At 47.1% G+C, this 18,617-nt stretch overlaps 4 protein-coding genes across 4 annotated transcripts; 2 read left to right on the top strand and 2 right to left on the bottom strand.

The window, feature by feature from the left end:
• Positions 1-441: 441 nt before the first annotated feature.
• Positions 442-8,700, top strand: GGS22DRAFT_200013 (uncharacterized protein; the record flags this gene model as incomplete). The annotated part of the gene is made up of 3 exons (XM_047966375.1): positions 442-2,429; positions 2,503-2,635; positions 2,697-8,700. The coding sequence occupies 3 exons, from the start codon at positions 442-444 to the stop codon at positions 8,544-8,546; spliced, it is 7,971 nt and encodes a 2,656-aa protein (XP_047819694.1). The 3' UTR covers positions 8,547-8,700.
• Positions 8,701-10,879: 2,179 nt separating this feature from the next.
• GGS22DRAFT_200011 (uncharacterized protein) lies at positions 10,880-12,335 on the bottom strand (the record flags this gene model as incomplete). The annotated part of the gene is made up of 6 exons (XM_047966374.1): positions 12,055-12,335; positions 11,791-11,986; positions 11,695-11,720; positions 11,508-11,607; positions 11,298-11,443; positions 10,880-11,236 (listed from the first exon to the last, which is right to left on the bottom strand). Exons 1-6 carry the CDS (start codon positions 12,301-12,303, stop codon positions 10,880-10,882), a joined length of 1,074 nt encoding a protein of 357 aa, XP_047819693.1. The 5' UTR covers positions 12,304-12,335.
• A 1,416-nt stretch (positions 12,336-13,751) lies between these two features.
• GGS22DRAFT_188146 (uncharacterized protein) lies at positions 13,752-15,375 on the top strand (the record flags this gene model as incomplete). Its single annotated transcript, XM_047964692.1, has 2 exons — positions 13,752-14,505; positions 14,564-15,375. 2 exons carry the CDS (start codon positions 13,752-13,754, stop codon positions 15,373-15,375), a joined length of 1,566 nt encoding a protein of 521 aa, XP_047819692.1.
• Positions 15,376-15,562: 187 nt separating this feature from the next.
• Positions 15,563-17,949, bottom strand: GGS22DRAFT_162163 (glycoside hydrolase family 3 protein). Its single transcript, XM_047961180.1, has one exon. The coding sequence runs from the start codon at positions 17,571-17,573 to the stop codon at positions 15,609-15,611; it is 1,965 nt and encodes a 654-aa protein (XP_047819691.1). The 5' UTR covers positions 17,574-17,949; the 3' UTR covers positions 15,563-15,608.
• Between the last annotated feature and the right edge of the window lie 668 nt (positions 17,950-18,617).

Below are 18,617 nucleotides of genomic sequence, written 5' to 3'. Positions count from 1 at the left end.
GTTCCTACCCATAGAAAAGAGTTCGGTGTCAAATCGGCAGTCGGTTAGCATTCCGCCAACGTAGCTTCGTAGGACTTAGGCAGTGATGGTAACCATCCTGTTGGAACTGGTTTGGCGAACGTGCTAAATATATACGCGTCCAATTATATGCGTTCATGTAAACCTGAATCTTAGAGCCTAACGCATGGCGCGATGATCGACCTCGATATGTATTTATCATCAAGATCCGTCATATACGTGCGAGTAACCCTCTAGAAAACATACTCACTTACTTTATGCCCATTTATCCTAAACTAGCCTCTGAAAAGCGAACGGTGTAGTTTCCTACTCACCTCTTATAGATTTTTTTACGTCATATAGCGTTAGGTCTTACTTTAGATCTCAGATCTGACTTAGAACCCCTTGCTTGAGAATTAGGAAAGGATCCTTACAGAGTAACGAATGGGGAGCCTGGGGAGCCTGGGGAGCCAGCCCCGTAAGCGTGGGGCAGGCATTCTGTTTTTTGGACCTGAAATCCCTTCTTTCAGTAACCAGTCTCTGCTAGAGCTGGGATCAGCACTGCGAGAGCAACAATGGGCCTCTGGAATCCCGCACATGCTGCTCTCTGCTTGGGATACGATCTCAACTAAGATACCTTCTTTATCCTCTGTCCCTGGGAGGCAACAGCTCACAGATCTCAACACATGGCTGCAAGAAGGGCCGCCAGAAAAGGACGTTGGTGACCTACCCAACGTTGTGCTGGCACCCTTGACAGTCCTCACACAACTCACACAGTTTCGGCGATATGCTGATTACTACCCTAACAGTGAGCGAGGTACCCTCGATGACCTAATCCGCGAAGGGGATATTCATCCACTTGGCTTTTGCATGGGGCTGCTATCAGCTTTAGTTGCCTTTAATTCTGCAGGCGCAGATCTCTGGTATCATCACGTCGGCGTGGCGGTTCGTTTAACAGTACTCGTTGGGGCTGTAGTCGATGCCGCAGATATAACCCATCCTAAGGGCGCGTCAGAGTCCATCGCAGTTTCGTGGCAAGACTCAAATCAAAGAGGGGACCTGAAGCGTATCCTCGAACAATTTCCAGAAGATGCCTATATATCGGTACATTACGATGAGCGGCGGAGTACAGTCACCATATCGAAACAGGCCGCTCCGCAACTATTACAGGAATTGCGAAAGGTCGGCGTTACTGCTGTACCCACAGGGTTAAGAGGGCGGTTCCACTCGAAACAACACAGCGAGATAATGAGCAAATTACTACGACTGTGTCGCTCGAACCTCGGATGGCAATTTAAGTATCCAGATACTGAAATTGACACCGACGATCACGAGGCTGCTCTGAGGGCGCTGTTGGTTGACGAGTGTGACTGGTATAGAACTGTGTCGATGCTTGTGAAAGACCAAGCTGGCAGTAAAGGGCGATTGACTTCTATTTCATTCGGCCAAGGCCGGTATATATCTCCTTCTTTACAGTCGAAATTCGATAATCGGATTGAGCAATTGATGCCTTCGGAGGCACAGGCATCGTCATCCTATCACCCTGTTGTCAACCCTCAATCGAACGAAAATGAGATTCCTTCCACCAAAAATGGTACCCCTCCACACGACTCCAATATCACGAGGAATGACGATATGGATGATAGCAGGGATATCGCCATCGTAGGAATGTCAATAAAGGTAGCCGGGGCCGACGACCTCCCCGAATTTTCAGCTATACTCCGCGCAGGAGAATCGCAACACCAAGAAGTCCCCGCTGAGCGTGTGTCGTTTGGCAACTCGCCGTGGAGACGTGGTGAAGAAAGTGACGGGCGTAAGTGGTATGGCAATTTTATCCGCGATGTCGACGCATTCGACCATAGGTTTTTCCGCAAGAGTCCGCGCGAAAGTGCCGCAATGGATCCGCAACAGAGACTGGTTCTGCAAGCCGCTTACCAGGCCGTCGAGCAGTCTGGTTATTTCTATCCGACTACTATCCCCAGCCGGGATAAACACATAGGTGTCTATCTTGGTACTTGTGCAACTGAATACGAGCACAACGCGGCATGCCACACGGCCGGGGCGTTTACGGTAATGGGGTTGCTGCGGGGATCTATAGCGGGTCGCATATCGCATTACTTCGGATGGACTGGTCCGTCAATGACGTTTGACACGGCATGCTCAGGGTCTGCGGTAGCGATTCACTCTGCAGTGCAGGCTTTGCGATCGGGCGAGTGTAGCGCTGCGTTATGCGGAGGAGTAAATATTATTACGAACGAAGTCTGGTTCCATAACCTGGCCGGTGCTTCGTTTCTGAGCCCCACCGGACAGTGTAAGCCGTTTGATGAAGCGGCCGATGGATACTGTCGTGGAGAGGGCATCGGGTGCGTTTTCTTAAAGCCCATGGCGGCTGCGCTTGCAGACGGGGATCAGATATTCGGACGAATAGCGGGGTTTGTAATATTTTCCTGCTTCTCACATCTTTCTCCTTTGCGAAGACTCTGTTGGCTAACTGGATTGCGGTAGTACCGCGGTGTATCAAAATTCCAACGAAACACCATTGTTCGTTCCTCATGCGCCTTCTATGTCTCAACTCTTCCGCGATGTCATTCGCCAAGCTCAGCTCGAACCTAAAGATATCTCTCTCGTGGAAGCTCATGTGCGTTAAAAGTTCTTCCCAGGTATTATGGACGGTTCCAGGATTAACGTTATGCGTATAGGGAACGGGAACACCAGTCGGTGACCCTGCGGAATATGAAAGCGTCCGCGCTGCCTTGGGCGGAACGATTCAGCGTAGACCACTGCCGATTGGGTCCGTTAAAGGACTTGTGGGACACACTGAAAGCACATCAGGGGTAGTTTCTCTAATTAAGGTTATCCTCATGATGAATGAAGGCTTCATTCCGCCACAGGCAAGCTACTCAAAAATGAGCCATCGCATTCATGCGTCAGATTCCGATATGATTCATGTGCCAACTAGCCTACTTCCCTGGGAGGAAGATTGCAAGGCGGCCTTGATCAATAACTATGGCGCAAGTGGATCAATTGCCGCAATGGTCGTAAAGCAAGCTCCTCGCAGATCGCAGGAAAACTCGACGTGTCTCTCGAACAACACATCCTTCCCCTTTTGGATCGCTGGCTTTGACGGCCGTAACATCGAGAAGTACTGTGCTAATCTCGCCGCTTTTGTCAAGAGAAAATCTAGTAGCATCACTTTGGCCGACATCTCCTTCAACGTGAACCGTCACTCAAACATAACTCTGCCTCGTGCTCTGCATTTCCGTTGCAGCAGTGTCGCCGGTTTACTCGAACAGCTCTCTCCGGTCGCGACATCAAAAACCGTCCAAGTCAAAGCTCCTAGGCCGGTGATATTGTGTTTCGGTGGGCAAATATCGACATCCGTCGGCCTAGATCGCGTGGTGTATGAAAATGTACCACTGATCCGCTATCACTTGAATGAGTGTAATGCCATAATACAGTCTCTCGGGTATAATAGCATTTTCCCTGATATTCTTGCTAAGCGGCCCATTCCAGATCCAATTCACCTCCAGACAATGCTATTCGCTCTGCAATATGCGTGTGCGAGGTGCTGGATAGACTGTGGAGTACGCGTCGAGGCAGTCGTAGGACACAGTTTTGGAGAAATTACCGCACTGTGCATAGCGGGTGTCCTCAAGCTTAGAGGCGCCATCAAATTGGTTGCTGGCCGCGCCGAAGTCATAAGAAACCTATGGGGTCGCGACCGTGGGGTAATGGTGGCGGTGGATGGCGAGTTGAAACTGGTGGAAAAGCTTCTAGCAGAGGCGAATCGAAGTCAAAAAAGTGGCAGTGCGGCTAGCATTGCTTGCTACAACGGCCCGCAAAGCTTCACTCTTGCCGGATCGACGTTGGCTATGGAGACTGCGTTCGATATAATCTCAAATAACTCAGACTATGCGTCCATCAAGAGTAAAAAGCTGAATGTCACCAATGCTTTCCACTCTGTTCTTGTCGAACCTCTAATACCAAACCTAGAACAAGTTGGCATGGACCTTGAATTCCACAGCCCTACCATCCGAATTGAGAGCGCGACCGAAATACCCTCAAACAATGAACACTTCACCACGAAATTTGTAGCGGATCATATGCGCAATCCCGTATTCTTCCACCACGCCGTACAACGGCTAGCCAAGGACTATCCTTCCGCAATATGGCTTGAGGCAGGATCGGCTTCCAAGATCACTTCCATGGCCCGGCGCACGGTGAAGCCAAATCTCAATTCGCATTTCCAGGGTGTTAGTCTCACCGAAGACCGAGGCGTCGATAGCCTTACGGATGCGACCCTTTCACTTTGGAAAGAAGGCCTGCGCGTCAATTTCTGGCCTCATCATGGCGCGGAAGCAGCCCGGAACCACGCAGTACTACTCCTACCACAGTACCAATTCGAAAAGACAGGGCACTGGCTCGATCTTAAGGAACTGCCGCCACCAGTGGCCCAAGAGGGGATACCGCAGCGCCATGATCCGTCTCTTGGTCTGTGGACTTTCGTAGGTTACCAAGATACCAACAAGCGACGCGCCCTCTTTAGGATAAACACCGAATCCGAAAAATACCAGGCCCTTGTATCGGGACATATCGCCGTCCAGACAGCCCCTATCTGCCCCGCCACATTGGAATATAGTATGGTAATCGAAGCGCTCCTTAGTATTCAAGATAGCACCATGGCGAGAGACCAAGACTTTCACCCCGTGATCCGCGATATGCACAATGACGCGCCATTATGCCTCAACGCTTCCCAGGCAGCATGGATGGAATTGCATGAAGACGACGATCTCTCACATCAACATTGGTCGTGGAAGATTGTTACTCTTCCTGTAGGCCAGCAACCAGACAGCCGCAAAAATAACAACGCTACGATATGCGTACAAGGGCGGATAGAATTACGGCCCCCTGGAGAAGACGCCGAGTTCGCGCGATACGAGAGACTAGTGACGCATAGGCAGTGCATTTCACTGCTTGATGATAACGCGCAGGCAGATGACGTTCTTCAGGGGCGCAATATATATCGTTCCCTATCTGATGTCGTCGAATACGGGAATGTGTACCGCGGGGTACGTCGAGTCGTCGGCCGAGAAAACGAATGCGCAGGTATCGTACAGGACCCGACTACCTATGCTACCGAAGCCGAGAAGAATTGGCTGGACGATATACCGGTCACGGATTCATTCAGCCAAGTAGCGGGCGTGTGGGTTAACTGTATGACGGACCGGGAACCAAATGGTAGTGATATCTTCTTAGCTACCGGATGCGAGACACTCATGCGCAGGCCTGGACTTGCGCGAAAAGATAGGCGATGCGAGCCGGGGAAGATATGGCACGTCTGGGCGAGGCACCATCGAGAATCGGAGAAGGTTTATCTGACAGATGTTTTCGTGTTTGACGCGACAGATGGTCGATTAAGTGAAGTAATGCTCGGAATTAGGTATACTCGGATCCCTAGGATATCTATGAGCAGACTACTAGTAAGGCTCACGGACATCCCCACCCTTAAGTCCGGGACGACAACGATGGTGAAAGCGAACGCCATTCATACGCCACAATCTTCACCTACGTCATACCCAAGCACGAGCCACCACCAAGAGGTCAAGGCGAAAACATCTGGATTTTCTCGTTCAGAGCTAAGTCAGAAAGTCAAAGATATCATAACCAACGTGTCGGGAGTAGACGCAAGTGAAATCAAAGAAGATTCGGAGCTGGCCGACTTAGGCATCGACTCCTTAGCAGGTACCGAGTTAGCTCGCGAGATCGAGAGTGTGTTCCGCTACAAGATTGACACACTAGAACTTCTTTTCAAAGCTACTAGCTTCCGCGAGTTTGTAGCATGCATTTCAAGAACCGTTCACGGCCCAGAGAGCGATGCGCATCTCGAAGGTGGCGACGATGATGGTAACTCGGTCTCCCCTTCAAATGGAGGCGGCCTACTCTCTGACGAATCTGGCGATACTAGCACAATCTTAACACCGACTGCAGATGACGCATCTTCCATGGATGAGCAGGAAAACGATGCGGCCATCGAGTCATTGATAGAGAGAATAAACAACCCAGAAGACGGCGACCATTCTTCCTTATCTCAGCTCGACATTTTGACTGCCTTTGCCCGAGTCAAAGCATCAACCGACCAACGCATCCGCGATAACAAAGTCGACAATACAGATGCTATCATCGTCTCTCGTTCAAACCGGCTATGTGTAGCGCTTATTGTCGAAGCATTCGAGCAACTTGGCTGTCCGCTCCAAACCGCAACTATAGGTCAGATACTACCATTGGTGAAACACACACCCCAAACTTCTCGGCTGGTCGATTGGCTCTATAACTTCCTCGAAAAAGACGCACGACTAATCGACAGACGTGATGCGCGTATCACACGCACCGGCATTTCTACCCCGCGCAAGACAAGCGAAGTCATCTTCCAAGAACTTTTGCAAATGAATGATCAATGGATCATGGCACATAAGCTGGCGTTCTACGCCGGGAAAAGCTTAACCAACGTACTTCGGGGTCGGAAGACAGGTATCCAGGCCTTGTTCGGCTCATCCGAGGGACGGGATCTCGTGCGAGGTCTTTACTACGATCTACCCTTCAACCGCTTGTTCTATGAGCAGATGCGAGACACGATTCAGCTTGTAGTTGATAATCTAGCTTCGGACTTCCATGGCCCACTGCGCATTCTCGAGATGGGTGCCGGTACTGGTGGTACAACACACATCCTAGCACCATTCCTCGACGGCCTCGATATCTCTATTGAGTATACAGTGACCGACCTAGCACCATCGATGGTCACACAAGCGCGTCGTTCGTTTGGGGCGCGTTACCCCTTCATGCGCTTCGCCGTACACGATATCGAACAACCACCTGCTGAGTCCCTACGTGGCACCCAGCATATTGTAATTGCCAGCAATGCAGTACATGCTACAGATGATCTAAAAGCGGCTGCCTCCAATATCCACATGGCGCTGCGCTCCGATGGAATGCTTCTCCTTACCGAAATGACCGAAGGCTTGCCATTTGTTGATTTGGTGTTTGGTCTTCTCGATGACTGGTGGCGTTTCGCGGATGACAGGGTACACGCTATCGTCCCAGCTGAACATTGGGAGACTCAATTGCGGCATGCTGGATTTGGGCATGTAGACTGGACGGACGGAAACTTGTCAGAAAATCGTATTCAGAAGGTCATAATTGCTTTGGTATCTGAAGGTTCAAAAGGCAAACAATCAGTACCTCCGATGATACCGCAACCAGTTTCATCTCACAATGATGATAATGCGGCGTCTCGGGAGCAGGAGGCTGAGAAGTTCATAACGCGGTATTCGGCCGGCTTCATGGCATCCGTGGATAAACCATGGTGCATACCGAATAACGTAGAGAAACACGAGGACAATGGCGGCGCAGTCGTCATCATTACAGGGGCAACTGGGAGCTTAGGTACGCATCTAGTCGCTCGCTTCGCCGAGGATCCTGACGTAAGTGCCGTGGTCTGTCTTAACCGACGATCCAACCTGGAAAACTCAACCCCGTGCCGCCAGAGCGAAGCGTTAGCGTCCCGCGGCATAAGCTTGTCCTCAGAAGCCTCGTCGAAATTGCGCATTCTTGAGACAGATATAACTCAATCACAACTAGGTCTACCGTCGGCTGAATACGCATGGCTCGTGTCGCGCGGTACGCACATACTTCATAACGGATGGCCTATGAGCGCTAGTCGGCCTCTATGTGCCTTTGAACCGCAATTCCAATCTCTTCGAAATTTACTCGACCTTGCTGCCGATATATCTACCCATCGTAAGCAGAACCACAAGGCAAAGCGCGTATGTTTTCAATTTGTGTCGTCAATTGGCGTAGTTGGCCGACACCTAACCCACAACACTTGCATAGTACCAGAGGAACGTGTCTCCATGAGCTCTGTATTGCCGATCGGGTACTGCGAGGCCAAATGGACATGTGAACGGCTATTAGATGAGACGCTGCATCGGTACCCTGAGAGTTTCCAAGCGATGGTGATCAGACCTGGTCAGATTGCCGGGTCGACCACGACCGGTATTTGGAACCCGGTCGAACACTTTTCATTTCTAGTGCGGTCTGCGCAAAGCCTTCGTGCATTCCCAGCTCTCGATGGCAGGCTACAATGGGTGCCGGTAGATGGCGTAGCTGCAACCATTGCCGACCTAGCGATAAATTGCAAAGCCAATGATCCAGTTTATCATATTGACAACCCAGTAAACCAACCATGGGAGGAGATGGTGGGTGTCTTAGCGGAAGAACTAGGCATTCCTAATGAGAATATAATGCCATTCTCAGAATGGATTCGGAAGGTCAGACGATCACCATTGGTGATGGAGACGGAGAACCCGGCATTAAGAGTAGCTAATTTCCTGGAGAAATATTTCATGCACATGTCGTGTGGAGGTATCATATTAGGAACGGACAAAACAGTACAACTTTCGTTAACGCTGGCTGCCCAAGGCCCAGTCTCTACTGATACGGTGCGTCGATACTTGGGAGCGTGGAAGAAAATGGGGTTTCTGGGTTGTCCATAACGTACACGGACTATGATTAACAAAAGGATTAAGAAATGTATCAATACGGTGTACGTATATTTCCTTTGGTTTCGATTACATTTAGATGTCGAATGTTGTAGCAATGAGAAACGAAACGTTCGTCAACTCAAGCTTTGACGTTACGTAAGTACCTAACTAAAGTTTGATTTTCTAATGAAGACTACTTACGTAAGTGATTACAAAAATATGCTTATTAATCACCTGTCGAACTGCTAAGGCCTATACCCTATTACTCATCTTGTACAGTTTCACAGCATCATTTCACACTGTCACCCCTATTTCAATTATCATAGATACACACTGCCGATGGAAATATTAATACAATCAGAATACCAGGTATACGCTAATATCTATGAATAATATTACCTATATGCTAAAGGCATGTGTAATTCATAGAAGGATGACGTAGAAGTCAATGTGTGACATGTGAAAACGCACAATCTCTCTTAACTATATTGAAAGAGACGCACCTGTTATATCTACATAGCTGCCAGTGACCTTACCATTCAAGATTTATTTAATGTATAGACCAATTTTTTATGTTCAGCTAAGTGATTCACATCCACGAAAATACCATTAAGTGCAATGAATATATGTTGAAAGTCACGACTTATGAATAAGATACTATAGGTACCTCTCAGCCTAGTAATCATTGGACTATAAACTCGCATCTCTATGTTCATTTATCTCTGATAACTATTGGTGTTCATGTAGAAATGAGTGATTTTACCACTTTAGATACCATTTGTCCTTCATTATTTAAATTTCTCGAACTCCAAAGTTTTCTAGGTACCTACCTGCCTACCTACGTTTCCTTCATTGCCTCCTCCTTGATGAAAAAAATGCCACAAAACGTAACACATATCTCCACAATGCCCGAAAAGGCTTGGTACAAATATCGAGTTGAATACCGATCTATTACAATGTGGCCATTGTGGACGTATTTGCGCAGCGTGTTGGATACTGAAAATGGGGAGTTTGTAATTGCGGTAAGAACACTCCGACAAGCAAGTCTCTTCAATCTCTATATACCAACCATCTAATGCTCTCGCAGTCGGATTCAGATACGTGGGCAATACAGACTTCACGAGAACTTACTGAGGTGCGTTGATTTCGACTTGTTGGATTCTTTCCATTTGAAGCTAATGCAATTGCAGGAGGAACTTGACGGAATCAAAGCGTGGCCCGAGGCATCACCCAATGAGAGTTCAACACAAAATCGCACTGGATGGTTCCAATTCTTGAACTTCTGGAGATAAAGCATGTTGTTGGTGTCCACGACGATAAGATGGTATTTTTTGGCACATTTTCAGATTGCGAAACATCATCTACAACCCCAAGTTCACGGTCTGTCTTCTAGTTGTAGAACGAATCCGTCAATCTACATTACCATTCTCAACATCAGTCTTGATAAGCCTAGTCCTCGTACGGCACAGTCATCGGGAAGGCGGGTGGCAATTCTAGTCCATTATACCACGCTGCGGTATCCGACATCTGTTTATTGTTACTTGGCATTTTGATTTATTTTCCTTTGGAAAAGGGCACTTGGAAATTGCTGTCCGGAATCTTGGAGATAATAAAGCAAGCTATATAATACCTACTGAACTATTTGAAATTTATATCAAGTTTTCGATATAAAAACTTCTATTTTTGTAAGATAATCGAGTTATTTTTCTTTGCATACGAAGATTCGGGCTAAAAATTTGGACCATGCGTAGCGGGCGCTGATGGCTGAAAGCCGTCCACGGGTGTGAACTAGAATATTCTCTCACCGTGTGGTGCTTTTCTTTAGTGACTTAGCTTTTTAAATAGGCTTGAGTTATAGCGATCATCCACTAGAATTTAGTGAATGGGCCACTATTTGTAGCGGTTGTAGCCTAAACCTGATACAGTATGAAGCATTTTATTATGTAATCACGCACTGGGCAAGGGACGTGGCTTGATGGTCCAAACTTTTGGCCGGAACCTTCGTACCTACTAGGTACATAATGAAAACCTTAAGCTGCTGGATTTACCTTACATGATTGGATCTACTATCATGGACTTCATTCACCATGCTTTCTGATTTCATCTTCCTCGCCTCATATAGCGTAAAGGTACGAAATATATATAAAATGTTTCTTAGAAAGGGTTGAGATCAGAGTTTCTATTGGTAATATGGAGATAATGTCATGTAGAATTTCCATCCATACCTAGGTTTTGTCGGGGTACGGGAGCCGAAATAAATTCGATAGTAGGCGGGTTGGAATATGCTACAATGACCATGACAATGATTATAAATCAACAAAATCCCATTTCTAAATTATTATTACCTATGCGTCAAAGAGTATGTGACACATGAGCTGTCGTATAAACACATCAGATTCTTCTCTATTGCCGTAGAACCTTGCATCCCTATTACGTATTGCATATGGTATCCAGACACTCAAGGACTGTAGGTTTGGTATGTGTTGGGCGTTGGCGGGGGAGGCCCTACACATGCCAACAAGAACCCTCATCCAGTCGTCAAGCCATTCGTACGGTCTGAAAGGTAGTGGGTACATACCCAACTCAGATTGGAAGATTAGGTGAGCATCCGTCTCAATATCCTGACCAAGGTGATTGAACACAAAAGTACCTTCCCTTTCATATATTATTCTAGGATTGAGAGTAATGAGTTCTATCATAACCTAATATTCTTATTAGTACGTGATCTAAGAGTTGGTACATTCTATTAGGTAGAAAACGTACTTTTCCAATAGCTTGAACATTTGCATCCATTGCCTCTTGAGCCATCGCAGGCGTGGGCGCGGCCATTTCCGTTAGACCAAAGTCGATGATCTTCATTATCGGCGATATTCCGTGCTCCCCGGCAATACCTAAATCTCCGAAGAGAACTTGATTAAAGCTAGATTAGTAATTGTTTCATGTTATTGATACTATATAGGTTTATCTGCTTACCATTTGAAGTGTGAAGATCACGATGTGCAAATCCTCCCGCTGGAACACCGGGTATTGGAAGCTCGGTTTCTGTTCGGCCGTCTTGACGATTCCTGGGCCACTAAGCCAATTAGGTCAGTATCGTAAGAAAATTTTACAGCGGGGAGAGAAACGACAGTGCTGATTATCAACTGGTAGAAATACTCACAGACATTCCGCAGCAGCCTCTCACCACTATATGCTTATTAGCCTGACTAGTAACTACAAGTTTCCCATACATAGAAGGAGACATTCTTCAACTTACAGCACAAGAACAATCTCCAGAGCAGACGATTAGGTAGCCGAGTAACCCCTTTGTCCCTTGCTTTTCTGATAAAATTAATGACAGTGCCGTTTGGTATCCATTCCAGTGCAAGCCAACTTCGAGGAAATTGGTGCACTGTTAAAGGGTCATCATTAAATTCGATAAGTCGTGATATATGTTCCCCGCCGCGCATCGCCTGTAGGCATCAGCTTTCATTATCATAATTTTTGGGATTCAATGGTATTGGGCTTGGAGAATACATACCCTCAGGAAGTTCCTTTCAGTCTCTATCATTAGCTGTGGATCCTCATCCTCGTCATCCTCGTCCTCATCCTGGTGAGCCAATTTAATTAAGAAATCCGTGATTTGACTATTCTCATTCTCTCGATACTGTATACGATAAGTACTACCATAGCTTCCAGAGGCGACATAGTCGTAGAAAGCAAACCTCGGATCTCGAGAAAAATATTCGGTCAGCAGTCTGATAGTCTCTTGTTCTAATTCCCGGGTCATTTTCTGTTTCGGGATAATGGGAGAAAACTATGGTATTGTTGATGGGCGTTATATTGGACGTTAACTGTACAGTAATCTAGATAGGTGATAATAACTAAAAGATTTTCATTGTTCTTGCGCTGGGACTAATTGATCCGATTGCAGCCATATTGAACAAAGAAGTCGGCGTTTATCATTTTCTTCATATAGGTGGCTAGCCACCTTAACAATGAACGTTAGCAATTCCTTTCCTAGGTCTATCTCTTATGCGCAAAGACCTTTGCTAAGGCTCGTAAATTAAATGCGACTTGTCGTTGTTGTTGTTGTTGTTGTTTTACATAGTCAATGTTAAACTGGAAAGTTTCCACTCACTGTCAATGCTAATGATCATGCCCCTTTGGGCGTATTGCATGAACCTGGATTATATGCGTTTCTATTAAAAGGTGTTGATTGATCTTGCATGTTATAGGATGTGCAGCGTAAATTTATCGTACACCAACTCTTGGGTACCTACTTACGCCTGATTTAGGCAAAAGGGAAAAAAAGAGTCGTGATCATGAATTTAAGATTCCAGGGTTGAAATAAAAATAACAGAAAAATCTCAATTTAGTATGGTTTATGTGAAATGAATGATAATGATTATGTTGATAATTGAATGAATGAGAAAGAATTTCGTGGTGGGAAAAGGGGGTATCACGTGACCTTCCCTGACTTCATGCTTAGAAAAAACGAAAGTTAGGTACAAATGGTGATTTCAACACTCGATTCCATATGTACCTAGCAAGTACTTAATTATTCAAATATTCAAGTAGGATATATTGGAATACATTTGAAAATTGTGTAGATTATCGGTTTATTTTAAGATAATTAGGTACCTAGATACTAGGTACCTAGGTACTTATGTTAACCACAACCTTTCCGATCAAACTATATGGTGGAATTAAATTATCGCCAGATATATTTTTGGTGGCGGCCGTCAATATCTTCCGTCGTCCGTGTTGGCACCTGTTGAGATCATCCATTCTTTCCTTGTTCTATGCGCGATTGCCGTCTACCAGACTTTTCCCCCTTCCTCTTCGGCATCGTTACCGGCGTGGTAAGTAATAAAGCGCGATACTTCGACAATGTTCTTTCCCTTGCCGGAGACAAATTGTTAAGAGTTAGGAAGTCACGAAGTAGCATCATCCGAATTTGTTGGCAAAAGTCACGATTTGATTCTTGTCATGAATTCTTGTTCCTCGGTACTGACCATCCTCTTCATTCCCACTTTAGGTATTATCAACACAAACTTTTGTCAGTAAAATTTCCTTTCCACATTCTTTACAACATCTCGTCTCTCTATTCTTCTTACTTTCCACTCTCACATCACCATACTCCTCTACTCCTAACGCGATTGTATCGTCTACTTACACGCATTAGCAACACGAAACCTATAACCAATGATTAACTATTCACAATACTGATCCGTTATGGACAAACTTCCACTAAACCTCCTGGGAAGGATCATTAAGGACGCCGCAATTGATCGCCTGACAACTAGGGGAGAAATCAAGAAGTGTATCGCACCATACGCATCCGTATCTAACAGATTCAGGCAAGTAGTTGAACGGACTACGTTTCGCGAAATAGCTTTTGTTCGAGAAGACATCGCCGCAATCTCTTTCATTCTCAATCGGTATGAGAGATGGCTATGTGTTAGAACTGTGAAGTTCGTGGTTCTTCTACCCCAGTACGAAGACCGTTTAGATCAATTGGAGACCCCTCAAGAGACTGCCAAAAATTCACAGATTTACGCCCTACATATTGCTTTATTAGTCGACCTTCTTTCACAATATCCTGCCTGTAACGCATTGGCATACAGCAGAGCGGCATCAATCAAGTTGAATATTCATGTTTATTCACCCACGGATTGGTATGTCAGGGAATACAGTGATGACATATACGACAGGGGATTCGAAGCAATGAATGATCATCGCTTTACACAGGTCTGGAGACACCATCGTTCCGTAATGCGCCATGTCGGCTACCTCCCCCTTCAGTCACTTCAACATGTGCCTATTGAAAAAATTGGGTTCCCCGGCCATCCGGTAATAAGACACAAGGACGCCAATTTCCTCACCGAAATGATCTCAGTCATGAATCTAGGTAGACTCAACAGCATCCAGTGGGGATTTGGAGACGTGGATAAGAATGACGTTCCGCGTAGATGTGCACGTCGTCGTGGTTAGTGCTTATCTCCCCGTTCTGTGTCGTCTATACTAATATATCTGTTTATTTCTAGACCTCGCCGATGCTATTGACTCCCTTCCCGAGTTAAGTGAATTTAACCTCACTTATTCATACGTCGCTCCGTATAATCATGACTATCAACCTCCTATTCTCTGTCACCCAAACGAATCCGATGCAGTGTCTTGCTCAATTAGAAGGCTCAGCCAGAGAACGAAGAATGTAACCATCACTGGCATCCTAGCATCAACAGAAATCTTTTGGCCCAAGGCAGGTTTGAGAGATGGATTGGAACCGAAGCCATCCTGGGAATCACTCGAGAGATTGAATATCTTATTTCATCCCATAACTCCTGAAGGAAATTGGTTGTTTGAACGCGACTATGATATTCCTATTTTCGACATCCCATACGTGGACTTGCGTCCACTGCCAGTTGAGATTCGCGCAGAGGAAGATGCTGAATGGAACCAATGGCGATACGCGCCAATCCAGAGGCGAATGGACGATTTGTACCAAGCTGTCGGAAGAGCTGTGGCAAATATGCCGAAATTACGATGCATGCATCTCGAGTTCATCCACCACTTAGAGCCTCTCACAACAAGAGCAGCAGAACCTGTTGAGCATCTTTTTACCTTCGAAGTCTTCGAAGATAGGAAAGCTAAAGCTCTTTGGTATAGCAAGCCCCAATACGAGCCGAGCGACATCGTCAAGAAAGTCTGGATGAACTCAGCCTACGAGCTTTGCGTGGATCTACAGATTCAAGTCATAAGCAAATCAACCTACGATGATTACAACTGGGATGACGATGGGGAGGGAGAAGAAGACGACCTCGACGACGACTCTAGGGTTGTGATAGTGATCCGTTAACATTGAGATGGACAGTCGTTTGAGTTAAGGTCATGCTGATGCAATTCCAGCCATGTCCGGGCATGTTTGAATGTTGCTAAAAATTTCAACATGCTTTTTGTAAGATAAACCATAGCATCGAGCTTCTGTCACAAGGAAGCAACTCGGGAAATAAAATTGAACGATATCCCACATTATTAATATTAGTGATTTATTGATTAATTGTTCTAGGATACTACCCTAACTCGGGAAGATTAGTATTTCTGGACGAATAGGCATTTCCCCGACGACCCATTTCCTTCGCCGCATCGATCGGCGTATCTCAAGCCGTGCCCATACTTGAACACTGGGTTTTTGGTGTCGAAAGGTACGTCCTCCATTCCCGCCTCAACAGCCTCATTAGACCGCGGTAGATCATACGGCAACTTTCCTTCCGGCTCAGCTAACCCAAAAATCACATCAAGGAACGCATCAGAGCTGCTCCCGAAGCTAGCTAGCATAGCCGTCGCTCCCTCCGCTACCTCCGGCACCGCAGCCGGTCTATCCAACATCATATCCACAACCGTCGGTACTCCCGCAGCGTAAATAGCCGCCTGTCTCGTCTTCTCCTCGTCCGAGAACTCAAGCGATCCCGCGTGGAACATGGACTCGAATCCTCCAGGACGCGGCTCGTATGGGGCTGCCAAGCGCAGCAGCGCGTAGTCCGCGTCCTCGACGGAAGTCACAACGCTATAGTTCCGCGAGGTAATGTACGTCGCATTGAACCCCTCGACGTAGAATTTCGTCTGTGGACCTAGGTTTCGCAGGGGTAGGATACTGTCCTTGTTCTTGAGGAGAGTGTAAGCGCGTCGCTGCGCCTCGTTGCCCAAACGCACGAAGTACTCGTTCCCGACGACGCGAGCGGCAGCATCGGAATCCACGAACGGGTTATCAAAGAGGCCAAGGAGGAACTTCTCGCGTAGCAGCTTGCGCACTGAGGTATCGATTCGGGATTCGGTGATGACGCCTGTCTGGACGAGCTCGACGATGAGTTCGGGCCGTGTTTCGCCGCCAAATTGGTCGCAGCCTGCGTTCAGGATGCGGGCCGCGCGTTCGAGTTCCGAGAGTGATTCTACGCCCCATGCACGTGCGGGCATGTATTGTCCTGCGATCCAGGTATCCGTGATTAGACCCCAGTCAGTGACGACGATGCCGTCGAAGCCGAGGTCATTGCGCAGGAGGTCTGTGACGATTTCCTTGTTGAAGGAGAAGCCGACGGCTTCGAACGGCGTGTCGACTGGGCGGCTGTAATACGGCATCATCTGCCGTGCGCCGGCTGCGACGGCAGCGCGGAAGGGGATGAGGTGGTATTCTAGGTTGTTTCCGGGATACGTCTCATTCTTGCCGTAGGCGAAATGAGAGTCCTCGCCATTTTGCATGGGGCCGCCACCGGGGAAATGCTTTGTTACAGTGGAAACTGAGTAGGCGCCTAGCTTGTCGCCTTGGAACCCTTTGATGTATGCGGCGAGGAGCTCGGCAGTTAGTTCGGCGTTTTCGCCAAATGTACCGGAGATTCGCGCCCATCGTGGCTCGGTTGTTACGTCTACTTGTGGGTGAAGCGCGGTGCGCAGGCCGACGGCGAGGTATTCTTCACGTGCGATCTCGGCGAACTTCCGGACTAGATTTGCGTCTCGGAGCGCGGCGAGCCCTAGCGTCTCGGGCCATTGAGAGAAGCGGCCTGCGTTGAACCCGGTTCCGGCATTTTCGGTAAAAGCGTGTCGAGGGTCAGATGACAAGGTGATGGGAATACCGAGTCGAGTCTCCAAGGCCCTTTTTTGTATAAGGTTGTAGAAGTCAGCGCTTTCTTTCGCGTCGGTGATGTCGCCGACGAGGTTGAAATGTGTTAGCAGCTGCTCGCCGATCATAAAGTCAGTGCTATTCCGGAAAGCCGTCGCGTTGCCTTGGTCTAGGGTGCCGTTTGCGCCGGGGTACAGCATCGCGTGGAACATCTGGCCGACCTTCTCCTCCAGTGTCATACGCTGGATGAGGTCTTCGACTCTATCGTTGATGCATAATGAGGAATTTCGGTAGCCTGGGAGTCCTTCACTGTCATTCGAGGCTCGGCCTAGAAGGAATTTGGGAGGTATCTGGGATGCACCAAGACAGAAGCTATTCAGTGGCCATGCTGAGAGAGCAAGGAATGCAAGCAAAGCCCTAGACGGCTTATTCCGTAAACCCATGGTGTTTTGCAGAGGAGGGTTGAGGATTAAATAATATGTGTAAACCTCTATTGAATGGCTTGAAGAAATTCGTGATGATCGTCATGAGGGATCTTCATCCTATTTATTCCAACACAACATCATACGAAGATACGAATACGTAAGAGCAAGGGCAATACCTAGGTAGTGAATTGCTCAAGAAGCCATCTCGTACAAGTCAGAAGATCACGACGACGGTCAGTCGATACTGAATCGAGTCCGTCGGCCCTTCCGTCGGCGTATAACTAGGTAGCGTCCCAGGCCGTCGCCTCGGCACACGTGGTTAGCCTCCGATTTACCTTACTCCACGATGGTTGACCCAGAAAAAAAGTTGAGTCGGGGATGATCGGGGTCAATTTGCGGAGATTGTGGGGAGATCACTTGGCAAAGAACAGCGGCTCATCCCAATATACTTTTTCCCACTCTGCCACTCCAGAATATAAGGTCTTGGCATAACAAGGATAAAGAGGAGGCATTCCGAACTACGGGAGAACGTTCGGTAAACCGATGAAGACCGGACTTACCTAACCCGAATTATTTATTTACCTTATTATATCAATGCCCCGACCCCGGCTCAGAATGCATGGATATTGTTATTGATTACGTCACTAGTTAAATTTGATGTTCAAGGTTGATGATCCATTGTGTATAGAGTTGTAAAACTACGAATTACTGTTAAGGTTCGCTAGTAAAGCTGGTGCAATCCTTAACAGAAAGAACATGTTACCCCAGGTAACAAGTTGGTATTTCCAATTTATCAATCTTATACCTTATCCAAGACCATGGCTTCTTTCATACCTTAAGACTCAAGCTTTATCCTTCGGTTAAGTTTCTCAGATTTCTCATATCAGAAACCTCAGACCTTGACGTGCTTATATAATGCCCTCGGCTTAGTAATCATTATGTAAGATAGGGGAATCAGATTCTTCTTAAGCTTAGTAATAGGGCAGTACAGCATTACATAATCACAGCATACGCACAATATCAGATACTTTTGGGTGTGCGCGTGTAGGAACATACAAGCAG

The sequence above is a fragment of the Annulohypoxylon maeteangense genome (genome assembly GCF_022496945.1).
Source record: "Annulohypoxylon maeteangense strain CBS 123835 unplaced genomic scaffold GGS22scaffold_7, whole genome shotgun sequence".
Classification (NCBI taxonomy): Eukaryota; Fungi; Ascomycota; class Sordariomycetes; order Xylariales; family Hypoxylaceae; genus Annulohypoxylon; species Annulohypoxylon maeteangense.
Note: the sequence above shows the minus strand (reverse complement) of the source record. Positions and strands in the feature narration are given on the sequence as shown.